This window comes from Xyrauchen texanus, chromosome 23 (assembly GCF_025860055.1).
Source record: "Xyrauchen texanus isolate HMW12.3.18 chromosome 23, RBS_HiC_50CHRs, whole genome shotgun sequence".
In the NCBI taxonomy this organism is placed as follows: Eukaryota; Metazoa; Chordata; class Actinopteri; order Cypriniformes; family Catostomidae; genus Xyrauchen; species Xyrauchen texanus.
In genome coordinates, this window is record NC_068298.1 from 4384976 (window position 1) to 4400213 (window position 15238).

Here is a 15238-nt window from a genome sequence, read left to right on the forward strand (position 1 = left end):
CTCAGTGAGGGTTGTGTATAGTGTGTGAGTGACAGTGTGTGTTATCTCAGTGAGGGTTGTGTGTAGTGTGTGAGTGGCGGTGTGTGTTGTCTCAGTGAGGGTTGTGTGTAGTGTGTGAGTGACAGTGTGTGTTATCTCAGTGAGGGTTGTGTGTAGTGTGTGAGTGACAGTGTGTGTTATCTCAGTGAGGGTTGTGTGTAGTGTGTGAGTGACAGTGTGTGTTATCTCAGTGAGGGTTGCGTGTAGTGTTTGAGTGACGGTGTGTGTTGTCTCAGTGAGGGTTGTGTGTAGTGTGTGAGTGACAGTGTGTAGTGTGTGAGTGACAGTGTGTGTGTTATCTCAGTGAGGGTTGTGTGTAGTGTGTGAGTGACGGTGTGTGTTGTCTCAGTGAGGGTTGTGTGTAGTGTGTGAGTGACAGTGTGTGTGTTGTCTCAGTGAGGGTTGTGTGTAGTGTTTGAGTGACGGTGTGTGTTGTCTCAGTGAGGGTTGTGTGTAGTGTGTGAGTGACAGTGTGTGTGTTATCTCAGTGAGGGTTGTGTGTAGTGTGTGAGTGACAGTGTGTGTTATCTCAGTGAGGGTTGTGTGTAGTGTTTGAGTGACGGTGTGTGTTGTCTCAGTGAGGGTTGTGTGTAGTGTGTGAGTGACAGTGTGTGTGTTGTCTCAGTGAGGGTTGTGTGTAGTGTGTGAGTGACAGTGTGTGTGTTGTCTCAGTGAGGGTTGTGTGTAGTGTGTGAGTGACAGTGTGTGTTATCTCAGTGAGGGTTGTGTGTAGTGTGTGAGTGACAGTGTGTGTTGTCTCAGTGAGGGTTGTGTGTAGTGTGTGAGTGACAGTGTGTGTGTTGTCTCAGTGAGGGTTGTGTGTAGTGTGTGAGTGACAGTGTGTGTTATCTCAGTGAGGGTTGTGTGTAGTGTGTGAGTGACAGTGTGTGTTATCTCAGTGAGGGTTGCGTGTAGTGTTTGAGTGACAGTGCGTGTTATCACAGTGAGGGTTGCGTGTAGTGTTTGGCTGCACTGAGCCTGTTTTGAGCCATGTGTTAAGAGTTGTGTTGCTTGGAATGAGTTTTGCAGGTGATGTGAACTGTTTAGCTCAGGTGACTGTTGGCAGTGCAGACTGTAGTTAGAGTTTTGCACATGTAGCTCCAGTTGTGCTCACTGTCGTTTAGCAATCGAAAAAAACTGTAAGATAAAGGTCCCTTGTTCAGTCCACTCTCCTGAAGTATTAAACTTGGTGTAACTTGTGAAATACCTCCGGCTTGTTTAGAAGGTCTGTGCTAATTCTTTTCCAAGTGACACAGATGCTAAAATGTAAGATTACAGAAAGGAAAGAGTGAATAAAGAGAATGGACCACTGTTGTTCTCACCACAAGGTGTCATGTTTTTACAGTAAACAAAACATTGAACAGGGAATGTCATTAGAATAGAATAGAATATAGTCAGTCTGGCTTTGACATGAAAGTCTAAATGATTGCATCACAGTCCAATTTATATGCCTCAGTGATCCTGCATATGTGCCATCAGTCATTTCACTGAAATGATCTCTGAGGGCCCAAAAGTTAATTAGTACGAGAAAGTAATTTTTGACACCTCATGACAGGGTTTCCCATATAAAAGTCCAGTACACTGAAGACTGACCATTTCAAAGCCTCATCAAGCGCAGGGGAATCAAAGGTAAGATGATTTCACATGAACTTAAGATCAAGAGCGTTAGAGGAATCACTTGGGGTTTTAATTAATAGTATTAAACCTTCCCTGAATTTAATTCTATGCATTTTCAACATTTCACTCTGTGCTTTTGTCTGTTCTCTGGGTGCTCTTGGCGCACACATTGCTGGCGTGCATTCACACAAGCGTTCAATAAAACCCTATTTGGCTTCAGGGACGCGGTGGAGAGCCCAGTCCGATGCTCAGAATGCTAAATGTATGGAGTCACTGCACAAGGCGTCTTGGAATTATCAGTGGTACTTGCGAAGGCAAGGATCCCCATTGCAACTGCGTTAGGGATTTGAACAGACCCCTCACCTTTAGATTTAGGACAGGAGAAGTGTGCGATAACACTGGGGGAAATCATCAGTATTTTGTGAACATAGAGCTGACATGATTAAGGGCAGACATGACTTTCTGCATTGTATGAGTTGAAGTGTAAATGCAAAATGCTCTTGCTTACGTAATATATTTATGATCGTTAGTTATCTTTACAATGTGTCATCATGTATCAACACTAAAGTAGAAAACCTTATCATATTTATTTGCAAATTTGTGTAAATGTCACTGGTAAATAACTACATTTTGCTTATTTTTTTTAAAGATGGTTTTACCAGGATGCACCGGGCTTGAATAATTACAGTTTTTCCTTGATTGCTTAAAACACATTTCTTGAAATTAAGCCTCCTTGACATGAAAATCTAAACACAAATCCAGAACTTCTCACCCAATTCCCCAAACTTCCTAGACATGACTGACAGACAGACAGACAGACAGACACACACACACTCACTCACTCACTCACTCACTCACTCTCTCACTCTCTCACTCACTCTCACACACACTCACACACTCTCTCACTCACTCACACACTCTCTCACTCACTCACACACTCTCTCACTCACTCTCTCACACACTCTCACACACACTCACACACTCTCTCACTCTCTCACTCACTCTCACACACTCTCTCACTCACTCAATCACTCACACACTCTCTCACTCACTCTCACACACACTCACACACTCTCTCACTCTCTCACTCACTCTCACACTCTCTCACTCACTCACACACTCTCTCTCTCACTCACTCTCACACACACTCACACACTCTCTCACTCACTCTCTCACACACTCTCTCACTCTCTCACTCACTCTCACACACACTCACACACTCTCTCACTCTCTCACTCACTCACACACTCTCTCACTCACTCACACACTCTCTCACTCACTCTCTCACACACTCTCTCACTCTCTCACTCACTCTCACACACACTCACACACTCTCTCACTCACTCTCTCACACACTCTCTCACTCTCTCACACACTCTCACACACACTCACACACTCTCTCACTCTCTCACTCACTCACACACTCTCTCATTCACTCTCTCACACACTCTCTCACTCACTCACACACTCTCTCACTCACTCTCACACACACTCACACACTCTCTCACTCTCTCACTCACTCACACACTCTCTCACTCACTCACTCACTCTCTCACACACTCTCTCACTCACTCACTCACACACTCTCTCACTCACTCACACACTCTCTCACTCACTCTCTCACACACTCTCTCACTCACTCACTCACACACTCTCTCACTCACTCACACACTCTCTCACTCACTCTCTCACACACTCTCTCACTCTCTCACTCACTCACTCACACACTCTCACACACACTCACACACTCTCTCACTCTCTCACTCACTCACACACTCTCTCACTGTCTCTCTCACACACTCTCTCACTCACTCACACACTCTCTCACACACTCTCTCACTCTCTCACACACTCACACACTCTCTCACTCACTCACACACTCTCTCACTGTCTCTCTCACACACTCACTCACTCACACACTCTCTCACTCACTCACACACTCTCTCACACACACACTCACACACAGACAATTCAAAACAATTCTACAAAAAACGGTAATAAGTCATGTTCCTTGTGGTTCTCCCCTTCAAAAGCCTTTTCACATGACAAACTCAAAAGACATACATGTATACATTTACACATTTATTCCTTAATGTACTGTTCAATACACAAACAAGAACAAAAATGATTCTGCCCCAGCATCCCTCATAGTCATACCATGGACAAGGACATGTCAACTATTGTGGCACGAATTTCATCCGAGACTAATTGTCTCCTTGCCCGTCCTCCTCTCCCTACTCCTCCTCCTCTTCCTCCACTCCCTACTCCTACTCCTCCTCCTCTTCCTCCACTCCCTACTCCTCCTCTCCCTACTCCTGCTCCTCCTCCTCTACCTCCACTCCCTACTCCTGCTCCTCCTCCTCCACTTCCTACTCCTCCTCCTCCTCCACTCCCTACTCCTGCTCCTCCTCCTCCACTTCCTACTCCTCCTCCTCCTCCACTCCCTACTCCTGCTCCTCCTCCTCCACTCCCTACTCCTCCTCTCCCTACTCCTGCTCCTCCTCCTCCACTCCCTACTCCTCCTCTCCTCCTCCTCCTACTCCTCCTCCTCCTCACTCCCTTACCTCTCTCTCTACTCCTGCTCCTCTCTCACTACTCACCTCCACTCCTGCTCACTCCTCACTCCTGACCTCTCTCTCTCTACATCCTGATTCTCTCACTCTACTCTCTCTCATCTCCATCATCATCTCTACTCACTCCTGCTCTTCCTCCACTTCCTACTCCTCCTCCTCCTCTACTCCACTACTCCTGCTCCTCCTCTTCCTACTCTCACTCTACTCCTCCTCCTCTTCCTCCACTCCTCCTCTCACTCCTACTCCTCTACTCCTCTTCCTCCACTCCCTACTCCTCCTCTTCCTCCACTCCCTACTCCTCCTCCTCCTCTTCCTACACTCCCTAATCCTGCTCCTCCTCCTCTTCCTCCACTTCCTACTCCTCCTCCTCCTCTTCCTCCACTCCCTACTCCTCCTCCTCTTCCTCCACTCCTACTCCTCCTCCTCCACTCCCTACTCCTCCTCCTCCACTCCCTACTCCTCCTCCTCCCTCCTCTTCCTCCCTCCACTCCTACTCCTCCTCCTCCACTCCCTACTCCTCCTCTTCCTCCACTCCCTACTCCTCCTCCTCCTCTTCCTCCACTCCCTACTCCTCCTCCTCTTCCTCCACTCCCTACTCCTCCTCCTCCTCCTCCACTCCCTACTCCTCCTCTTCCTCCACTCCCTACTCCTCCTCCTCCTCCACTCCCTACTCCTCCTCCTCCTCCTCTTCCTCAACTCCTCTACTCCTCCTCTTCCTCCACTCCCTACTCCTCCTCCTCCTCCTCCTCCTCTCTGGTGTCCTCGAACTCTTCCTTCACGTCTCTCTGGATCCATGGTCCCAAAACTGAATGAACTGAGTCGGGTCCTTTTATCTATCTATTGAAGGTTCTGATTGGTGTGTGATCAATTTTGACTCTTAGTGTTTCCACCTGGATAATTGTGTGCTAATTGAGCTCAAGCTCTGCTGACTTGAGTGAACAAAATTGAATTCTAGTGCTTTCTAAATGACCACATGGTGTAGGCAAGGAGAAATTAAGGGATCTGTGTGTAGAGTTTTGCAGTGACAGTTCAAAAAATCTGACACATGTGTCAAAACAGGGGAATAGTGTTTATAGTTTAGGGAACTGAGTGTGCTTTTTGATAAATGGGTTATGAAATTTTAGCTCAAAAGCCTGGTGATTTTATTGACCAATAGACTACACAAACAAAAAAATTAAAAAGCATTGAATTCTAGATTTTTTTCAGTGTAATTTTCAACTTTAAAATTTTGTCTGACGAGATAAAAATGGATTAAAAAAATACCATGAGTATTTTATGAAGAGAAAATAATATTATAGAAACTTGGGGGTGGAGTCTTTTGACTTGGGCCACCTAGCAACCACCCAGAACATCCTAGCAACCGCATAGCAATGCCCTAACAACAACTCAGAATATCGTAGAAACTGCATACAGTGCCAACGCATTGTGGTGATGACTTTTTGCGCAAGCAAAAACCTCTAAAATTGTCTTCATGTATCATAATTATTAGCAAGTAACATCAGAAAGTGTGATATTTTATTTAGCAATTTTGAGCTCTTGTACTGATAAGCGTTTTGTCTAATTCCATGTTAAGCTTCATTAATAAATTAAAGATGCTGTAAACGATTTTAGCGTTCTGAAGCTTTCACGTGACTGAGCCTTGGATCAGCCACGCCCCCTTCGTCCCAAAACCCTCAGGTTACCTCCAAAGGTAATTTTGCGAGCAAAAGAGCAGCTTAATTTGTTCCTGTGGCTGTTAAATTCAACAGTGCCACAATAGCCACAATCCCTCAACTGTAAAACATTATGATTCATTACCTCAATGACCCGCTTCAAATACAGCACTATAAGAACGAGCGAAATGATTGACAGATGAAAAGCGTCAATGTCTGTGGTATGCTAATTTTTGTTTGCTGTTTACAAAGTCTACCGCTGTCAGGGACCGGTGAGATATCTCAGGACATGTTTTTTTATTCATATCTTAAAGGGAGTAGCTTTATAAATGTTTTTGCTTACTTTTCCATGAAAAACAAATAGCTTACAGCACCTTTGAATTTGGAATTAATGATAAAGAATACAATCCTAGAAGTCGTAGATATTTCGATAATAAATGTACGGTTTTTTTAGTTATGGCCTGCTGTCAAATAGGGAATTTTATCGCTATATCTGTTATAGATAATAGATATATCGCTCTTGTGTGGAGTTAAACTTGCGCCCCAGACGCGATGTTGGGTTTGTGAATAGTTCTTGGAGTCGGTTCGTTTGAATGAATCAATCGTGGTTTCCAAATGATTCCTTCGCAAATAGCAAATTGTTTTCAAAACCCTTAGGCTACCTGTAATCACAATCAAATGGTAAGAGTCATTGAATAATCATGGAAATTCTGGTCAAGGTTTATAATATATTCATTCCTCTGTAGAGAGCCGTCATCATAGAGAATCTGTTTAATTAGTCAGTTAAATTAGTTATTTAATCTGACAGTTTCGCGCCCTTTTTAACGCGACCGTTAAACGGGACCATAAAACATGAAAGCGGAAATGAGGTAATCAGATGGGAAACATGGTCGTTAGTGACTACAAAAGAGCAAATAATGAATTCAGAATGACAGGAAGTCATGAGAGATGCTATTTGAGCACATACTTTTGCTGAAATGGTTGAAGATCTTTTCAAGGTGCCAAAATGGCTCATCAACACATTGAAATGCCTTTTGATCTCTACCCAGAAAGCACCATGTCCTCACGGCCAATCAGAATCACCACTGTGGATCAAACTAACAGTGTCAAAGGTAAGACCAACCATCAGAAACATAGTTTGAAAGTTAGTAGTCATAATTAAGGGAAAGTTCTGGGTTCATCAGACCTACAAGGTGTGCTCAATCCAAGACATTTAATTGCTCAATCCGAGACTTGTCCCTTGTTTATATATATAAAAAATTAAAACAAGGTTAGAGTAAGGCTCTTCCGGTATAATGGATGTAAATGGGGCCAGTCTATAAATGTTAAGATATTAATTGATTCCACAAAACATAAACATTAAACAGGTTAACATGATTTTAGTTCGATACGATTGCTTAGTGTGAAGTTATATCCAGTTTTACAGATTCGTTGCTACTAGGACACAGTAGGCTACCGTTAACCGTTTTAGCGATTTGATCACACCCAAGCTGCGTACACACTGCTAGCGACTTTGTCGCTGCAGGTCGCCAGTGGCTGGCGGTGAAGTCGCTAGTGGGCGTTCCCACTACTGGTTGCCTAGTAACGTTTATAAATGACATTCACGGATGTCATTCCATTGCTGTTGACAGCGAATCGCTTTTCTTGCCGCTAAAAACAAACATTTTGGAGGGAAAAGACTAAATATTAATGGAATCAGTACATACAATGCTTTATATCAAAGATGAATGAGAAACAAGGCATGCTCTTTGCCATAGCGGCTGTTTATCTGCGGCGAAAATGCAAATGCCGTAGAGAGAGAGAGAAGGATCACATGAGCTCTCCCCTCTTCTCTCCTATTGGCTGTCGCTTCCGTTAGTCGCTCTTCATTTGAATAAAGTTGAACTTGTCTCAACTTTGTCGCGTCGCTGGACACGCCCACATCTAGTCGCCAACGGTCGCGATGTCACTGGCAGTGTGTACACAGCTTTATGTCATGGAAAAGAGGAATTTTATCACTAAAATCATATTAACACGTATAAAGTTTACACATTGTGGCTATACTTTTGAAACAGTGTGTATTTTAATGTTAATGGTCTGGCACCATTCATTTCCATTTTTAGTGTCTTACTGTAACTAACTTTTGCTTCACTTATTTTGAATAAGAGTACTCCCCAAAATTTAATTGTGCTGCTTTAACTTGTACAATTTCTTTTATTCTCCCATGGAACAATTCTGAGGCCATAAAACTGCTTTTTCAAAGCGAAAGACCAACATGTTATTTGTGATTTATAATTCAGCCTACCTTCTCTTTTTCTGGTGTATATATAAAAAAGGTTGGATATTCTGCCTAAAATTTATTTTTCCATTCCATGTAAAGAAAATTGTATTGGTAAATGTAATAAAAGAAGACAGAATTGTCATTATTGGGTTAACTTTAAGCTTTCCAAATGTACATTTATAGTTTGTCTTATCATATACAAAAAAATGCATAAATAATAATAATAATAATAATAATAATAATAATGGGCTTTATTTGTATAGCAACTTTCATACATCAAGTGCAGCTCAAAGTGCTTCACATATCAGAAATTAAAAGTAAAAGAAAGTGACTGCAAAATAAATCAAATTTGAAAAACAGAAATAACAAAACTAAGTAATATATATATATATATATATATATATATATATATCATATATATATATATATATATATATATATTCATATTTAATATATATAAATAAATAATAAACGATAATATTACAAGTAATTAAAAAGTAAAACACATACGTACAAACCTACATATATTAACCTTTTTTTTTACATATATTTAAAAAATAAATTACATTCATAAAAAGGCATTTTAATTATAACAATAATAATAAATATAATAAACTTAATTTTTTCTTCAAATATCAGAAATGTGCTTCAAATATCATAAATTAAATATCAAAGAAATACACTTCAAAATAAATAATAATAAATAAACTAGATATAACCAAATACATTCAAAATATTGATATTACGAATATATTAAATAAATAATAAAACAATAATATTACAAGTAAGTAAAAGTAAAACACACATACGTACAAACCTACATATTAACCAAATTTATGTTTTTTAGAAAAATTATTTTAAAAGTGTACATTCATAAAAAGGCATTTTAATAATAACATTATTAACAAATTATAAATATATAAAAATAAAAAAAATCTTAAAATATCAAAGAAATACACTTCAAAATAAATAATAATAAATAAAATAGATATAACCAAATACATAAAAAATATAAATATTTAGTCTATATTAAATAAAAAACAAATAAAATTATAATTTAAAAAAGTAAAACATACATTCATACCTTCATATCAATCAAAAACTTTGTTTTGTTTAGTGTCTTGAAATCTGTTAAAAATGTACATATACAAAAAGTGGTTCAAGAGATTCCCAAAATGTTTTTTTTTTATAAAACCAGGTGGGAGTCATCATGACTCCAGAAGAACCAGCACAACTCTGGACCTGGTTAGTGGTTTCTGTGAGCAAAACTACAACACTGATGCAGACTTTTCTTCATCCAAATCCTGGGAGAGAGAACTAAGTGTGTCAGACTAAGTCAAACTTTCTTCATCTGTCTTTCGTGCTTTCATGCTTTCGGCCCTCATGAGCCATCAGAATATATTCTGCAGTCCTTTTTGTTTTAACTGGCCAAAATAAACGTTAACAAACTAGCAGGAACATTGTTAGGCTGATAATATTTTGTGCTTTTTGGCGTCAGAATCTCTTAAAGCGTTTATGATGTTTGTTCTCCTCTGGCAGTCCCTACAAAGACCATCGAGACCAGACGTGGAGAAATATCTTCACCGTTTGGGAGTATACTGAGGGTACCTCTCCTCCTACTCCTTTTGTACGGCTTTGTGTGTTCTTTGGACATCCTGAGCTCTGCTTTTCAGTTGGCTGGGGGTAAGTATTCCTCCTGAACTACCCTTCACTGCACTTTTTGCCTCTTAGGGTAGCTAAATTAATTTTGACTTAATAGAAGTAACCTGTATCTTTCAGTCTTTAGAACAAATGCATTACCGGTAATCAAAATTCCTGAATGTAGTAAATACTATCAATACTTGCTTCTCTATTAATGCATTTAAATGTAAAACATGTGTGCATTTTGTAGATGCTTTTATCCAAAGCTAATTGCAGTGCATTTTTGATGCATGTTTTCAGTCCATGCACTCCATGGGAATCAAACTCATAACCTTGGCATTTCAATGCCATGTGATACCAATTAAGCAAAAGGAACGCTAAAGGAATGGTTTATCCAAAAATGAAAATTCAATCATTATTTACTCACTCTCGTGTCTTTCCAAACCTATATGATGTACTTTATTTAATGGAATACAAAATGCTATTCATTTTAAGAACATCCTGGCCACTTTTTCCATGACGGTAAATGGGAACTAGGGCTGCCTAGATCTAAAATGACAAAACAGCACCATTTTTCACCACTTATCAGGGAGTTGCCCCAGTTTTGACGACCCCAACAGAACTGCTGAGCTCATAAGGTTGTGATCAGTGGTTAGATATTAAGATTTAGTTACTCAGTTGTAAACATAATGTTTGTGTTAATGTAGAAATGGCTTTGCATGATTAACGTCAATGGTCAGTGTTGCGGTGCGTGTAATCTCTGAAAAAAAAAGTTAGAAAATAACTTAAAAAATAACTTTTATCACACCAAGTTCACTAAAAGCTTTCAAATTACTCTTGTGTGTTTTTTTTGTTTTGTTAGGAAAAGTGGCTGGAGATATTTTTCAGGACAATGTAATCTTGTCGAACCCAGTGGCAGGGCTCATGGTGGGGATACTTGTGACGGTTCTGGTCCAGAGCTCCAGTACATCTACATCCATCATAGTCAGCATGGTTTCTTCTGGATGTAAGACCATTTCAATTACATGCTCACTTACAACTATAGTTCTCCATCTAACCCAGAGTTCCCAAGCACCCCAGGGTTTCTAAATCTAATCTATTGAATGTATTGACAAATTATAGGTAAAATATGAACTTATTACACTCAAAGGCCATCTTTACAACAAGCTGTTGAAGTCATCTTTATTTACTTCATGACATGCAAAGGTCCTTTTAAGTTTATTTTTTTTTAAATAAACCCATTTGCTCAGGGGAAACTTGGCCCTGAATGACACAACCCTGTCATTTATCCAGTAAGCCTTATCTCTAGATGTTTGTCCCAAAATGTTCCTCCATCTTTCTGACTTTAATTAAGTGCCATCTTCATAGATGAGCTAATTAGCTTGTGTGTATGCAATTGTGGCTCAAGTGTGATTTTTGGAGCTCACTCCAAATACGAGTTTGAGAGAAATTAATTCGAAAGTTCTGTTAAGTTTAATGAGCTTCTGTTAAACAAAGCGTGTCTGCATGCTTCTTAAGTTAAGCTCAATCGAATGCATCTTTGGAATCATGTGGACCGTATTAGTCGGATGAACTTCTGGTTATACGTTACCCATGTAATACCTCTGGCTGGATTTCTGTCTACATACAAAAAAAAGTAGATAGATTGGTGGATGGATGGATGGATGGATAGATAGAAAAGAAAGACAAGATAGATAGATAGAAAAGAAAGACCAGATAGATAGATAGATAGATAGAAAAGAAAGACAGGATAGATAGACAGATAGATAGACAGACAGACAGACAGACAGACAGATAGATAGATTGACAGATAGACAGACAGATAGATAGATAGATAGATAGATAGATTGACAGATAGACAGACAGATAGATAGATAGATAGAAAAGACAGATAGAAAAGATAGATAGATAGATAGACAGACAGACAGATAGAAAAGACAGATAGACAGATAGATAGATAGATAGATTGACAGACAGACAGATAGAAAAGACAGATAGATAGATAGATAGATAGATAGATAGATAGATAGATAGATAGATAGACAGATAGATGAAATATGGGGGGGCTTAACAGAAAATACCATTTAAAATTTTTTAAATTCCAATAGCTATAAATCCTGAACAGTTTTGAATCCTGAATACATAGTTATAATAGTATGTGAGTTGAGAAGGTGCAAAAGCAAACAAATCTTTTTGCGATGTTGATCCTTTGAAATATATTGAAGAAGACAACCTTGACTGACAGAAAGCTCTTTGAATGTGGCTTTTCTTTTCTCTGAGCAAATGAATTGATGCTAATGGATGTCTGGAGTGGGTGTTTTGTCATTCATGCTATGCACTGTGGGCTTTCTGTTAAAACTCGCTCACTAACTGCACTGCAGCTTCACAAGTGTTAGACAGAGTAATTACTGACAATTACTGATGCTAAACAGCCCATTGATATTATTAGGATGGAAATGTAATTTGACTTAAATAACTGAAGGATCAGCAGTGCTATCCACCATCCTAAAACTTAGAAATATTTTTTACTAGCCTATTACTCACACATGAGGATTCAAACTTAGGTATCAAACTTGGAAGTTCCCTCACTGTTTGTGCTACAGACATGATTGCATTATTAAGGAGAGGTGTGTTAATGTGCTTTCTACACTCACCTAAAGGATTATTAGGAACACCTGTTCAATTTCTCATTAATGCAATTATCTAATCAACCAATCACAGGGCAGTTGCTTCAATGCATTTGGGGGTGTGGTCCTGGTCAAGACAATCTCCTGAACTCCAAACTGAATGTCAGAATGGGAAAGAAAGGTGATTTAAGCAATTTTGAGCGTGGCATGGTTGTTGGTGCCAGACGGGCCGGTCTGAGTATTTCACAATCTGCTCAGTTACTGGGATTTTCACGCACAAACATTTCTAGGGTTTACAAAGAACGGTGTGAAAAGGGAAAAACATCCAGTATGCGGCAGTCCTGTGGGCGAAAATGCCTTGTTGATGCTAGAGGTCAGAGGAGAATGGGCCGACTGATTCAAGCTGATAGAAGAGCAACTTTGCCTGAAATAACCACTCATTACAACCGAGGTATGCAGCAAAGCATTTGTGAAGCCACAACACGCACAACCTTGAGGCGGATGGGCTACAACAGCAGAAGACCCCACCGGGTACCACTCATCTCCACTACAAATAGGAAAAAGAGGCTACAATTTGCAAGAGCTCACCAAAATTGGACAGTTGAAGACTGGAAAAATGTTGCCTGGTCTGATGAGTCTCGATTTCTGTTGAGACATTCAGATGGTAGAGTCAGAATTTGGCGTAAACAGAATGAGAACATGGATCCATCATGCCTTGTTACCACTGTGCAGGCTGGTGGTGGTGGTGTAATGGTGTGGGGATGTTTTCTTGGCACACTTTAGGCCCCTTAGTGCCAATTGGGCATCGTTTAAATGCCACGGCCTACCTGAGCATTGTTTCTGACCATGTCCATCCCTTTATGGCCACCATATACCCATCCTCTGATGGCTACTTCCAGCAGGATAATGCACCATGTCACAAAGCTCGAATCATTTCAAATTGGTTTCTTGAACATGACAATGAGTTCACTGTACTAAAATGGCCCCCACAGTCACCAGATCTCAACCCAATAGAGCATCTTTGGGATGTGGTGGAACGGGAGCTTCGTGCCCTGGATGTGCATCCCACAAATCTCCATCAACTGCAAGATGCTATCCTATCAATATGGGCCAACATTTCTAAAGAATGCTTTCAGCACCTTGTTGAATCAATGCCACGTAGAATTAAGGCAGTTCTGAAGGCGAAAGGGGGTCAAACACAGTATTGGTATGGTGTTCCTAATAATCCTTTAGGTGAGTGTATTTTCTAAATGAACTTACAGTTTTCACTTGGAAGATAATTAAACAAGTGAAATAGACTCACACTGATGGAGGGACATGAGCCATATCTAGAGACTAGAATATCATAGAGACTTGAGAGTGAGCTCTTTAGACTTGGACGTGTAAGCAACCACTTAGCAACAAACCCAGAACCCCTTAGCTACCATGTAGGAACACCCTAGCAACAACTCAATGGGTAAACATCACTCACAATGTAAATGTAAAGCAAGTGTAAAAGTCTAGTTTCAGTAATGCAACTGTATGTATACGGGTGGCTGTGTGTGTTTAGTGCTCGAAGTGAAGTCTGCGGTCCCCATCATTATGGGCTCCAACATCGGCACATCAGTCACCAACACCATAGTTGCCCTGATGCAAGCAGGAGAGAGGAACGAATTTAAACGGTACCGACACGCTGGACCTGAACTATTTGTATTCAAACTGATGGTACAACTGTAAAAACTGAGACATGTCATGAAATTAGCCTGGTCATATATGATTCCAAAACAATATGAAAATATATGTTACATAAAGCACATGTAGCCTACATTAAGGAGCTTTTGTGACATTATTTTCAGGATTCTAAAGCACATTTTACCACCCAATTGTCATTACCGTAATGTATCCGGGTGTTTTACTTTTACTGTTTCCTTTATTTCCAATGAAGATCCTCATTAGCATAGCAGAGTCTTATTTCACAGTATTACCTTTCTGTTGGTCAATGTTTATTTTTTGTGGCTTTTTGTTTCAAGCAAAATGGAAGGCAATACCAAGAGAGTACTACTATTATTTAGAAGTACTTTACATTTTAAATAACATATTTTTTTCCATGATGTGGTAATGAGAATAACACAATGACCATTTTTTTGCATTGCGGTAATGAGAATTGAGCCTCGATGTAAATCATTTTAATGGGCCAAAACAAAATGGCTTTATTTTCTATACGCAACATATATATATATATATATATATTTTTTATTTCTTTTGATTTTGGAGTGAAATAGGACCAGGATTTTTCTCAGAAGTTTCCTGAGAATCACCTAATTCTTAATTTTGCAAACTTGATTTCTTAAAGTCAACATGAAGTTAAAATTGACCTTTATTTATATATATATATATATATATATATATATATATATATATATATATATATATATATATAAAAGTGAAATAAACACGAGCACTTAAAGCGGCAGCACAAGTAAACACATGTATTTTTGTCCTGTGTTTTATTTTTCTGCTGTGGCCTGATGATTTTCTGTCCTCTTGTTGTCAAGGGCGTTTGCCGGCGCGACGGTTCACGACTGTTTTAACTGGCTGTCAGTGCTGGTGCTGCTGCCTCTGGAGGTGGCGTCAGGTGTGTTGAGTTACCTGGCCAGAGTCACTATCAGCAGCTTTCAATTGCATAGTGGAGACGAGGCCCCTGAACTCCTGAAGACCATCACCGAACCCTTCACTAAACTCATCATACAGGTGTGTGTGTGTGTGTGTGTGTGTGTGTGTGTGTGTGCAAACAGTGACTTGATTCTCTTAAATTTCCATTGATGCTGAGTGAGATATTCAGAATATTCT

General features: G+C 39.8%; 1 protein-coding gene across 1 annotated transcript in view; it reads left to right on the top strand.

Annotated features, from left to right (window-relative positions):
* The first annotated feature begins 1611 nt into the window (after positions 1-1611).
* The window catches only part of slc34a1a (solute carrier family 34 member 1a), a 26305-nt gene continuing 12678 nt past the window's right edge, over positions 1612-15238 (top strand). Inside the window, exons 1-7 of the mRNA XM_052154430.1 lie at positions 1612-1668; positions 6931-6993; positions 9340-9462; positions 9681-9824; positions 10645-10788; positions 13959-14070; positions 14944-15139. Coding sequence (XP_052010390.1) covers positions 6939-6993; positions 9340-9462; positions 9681-9824; positions 10645-10788; positions 13959-14070; positions 14944-15139 — 774 coding nt within the window. The 5' untranslated portion in view covers positions 1612-1668; positions 6931-6938. The remainder of the gene's footprint in view (positions 1669-6930; positions 6994-9339; positions 9463-9680; positions 9825-10644; positions 10789-13958; positions 14071-14943; positions 15140-15238) is intronic.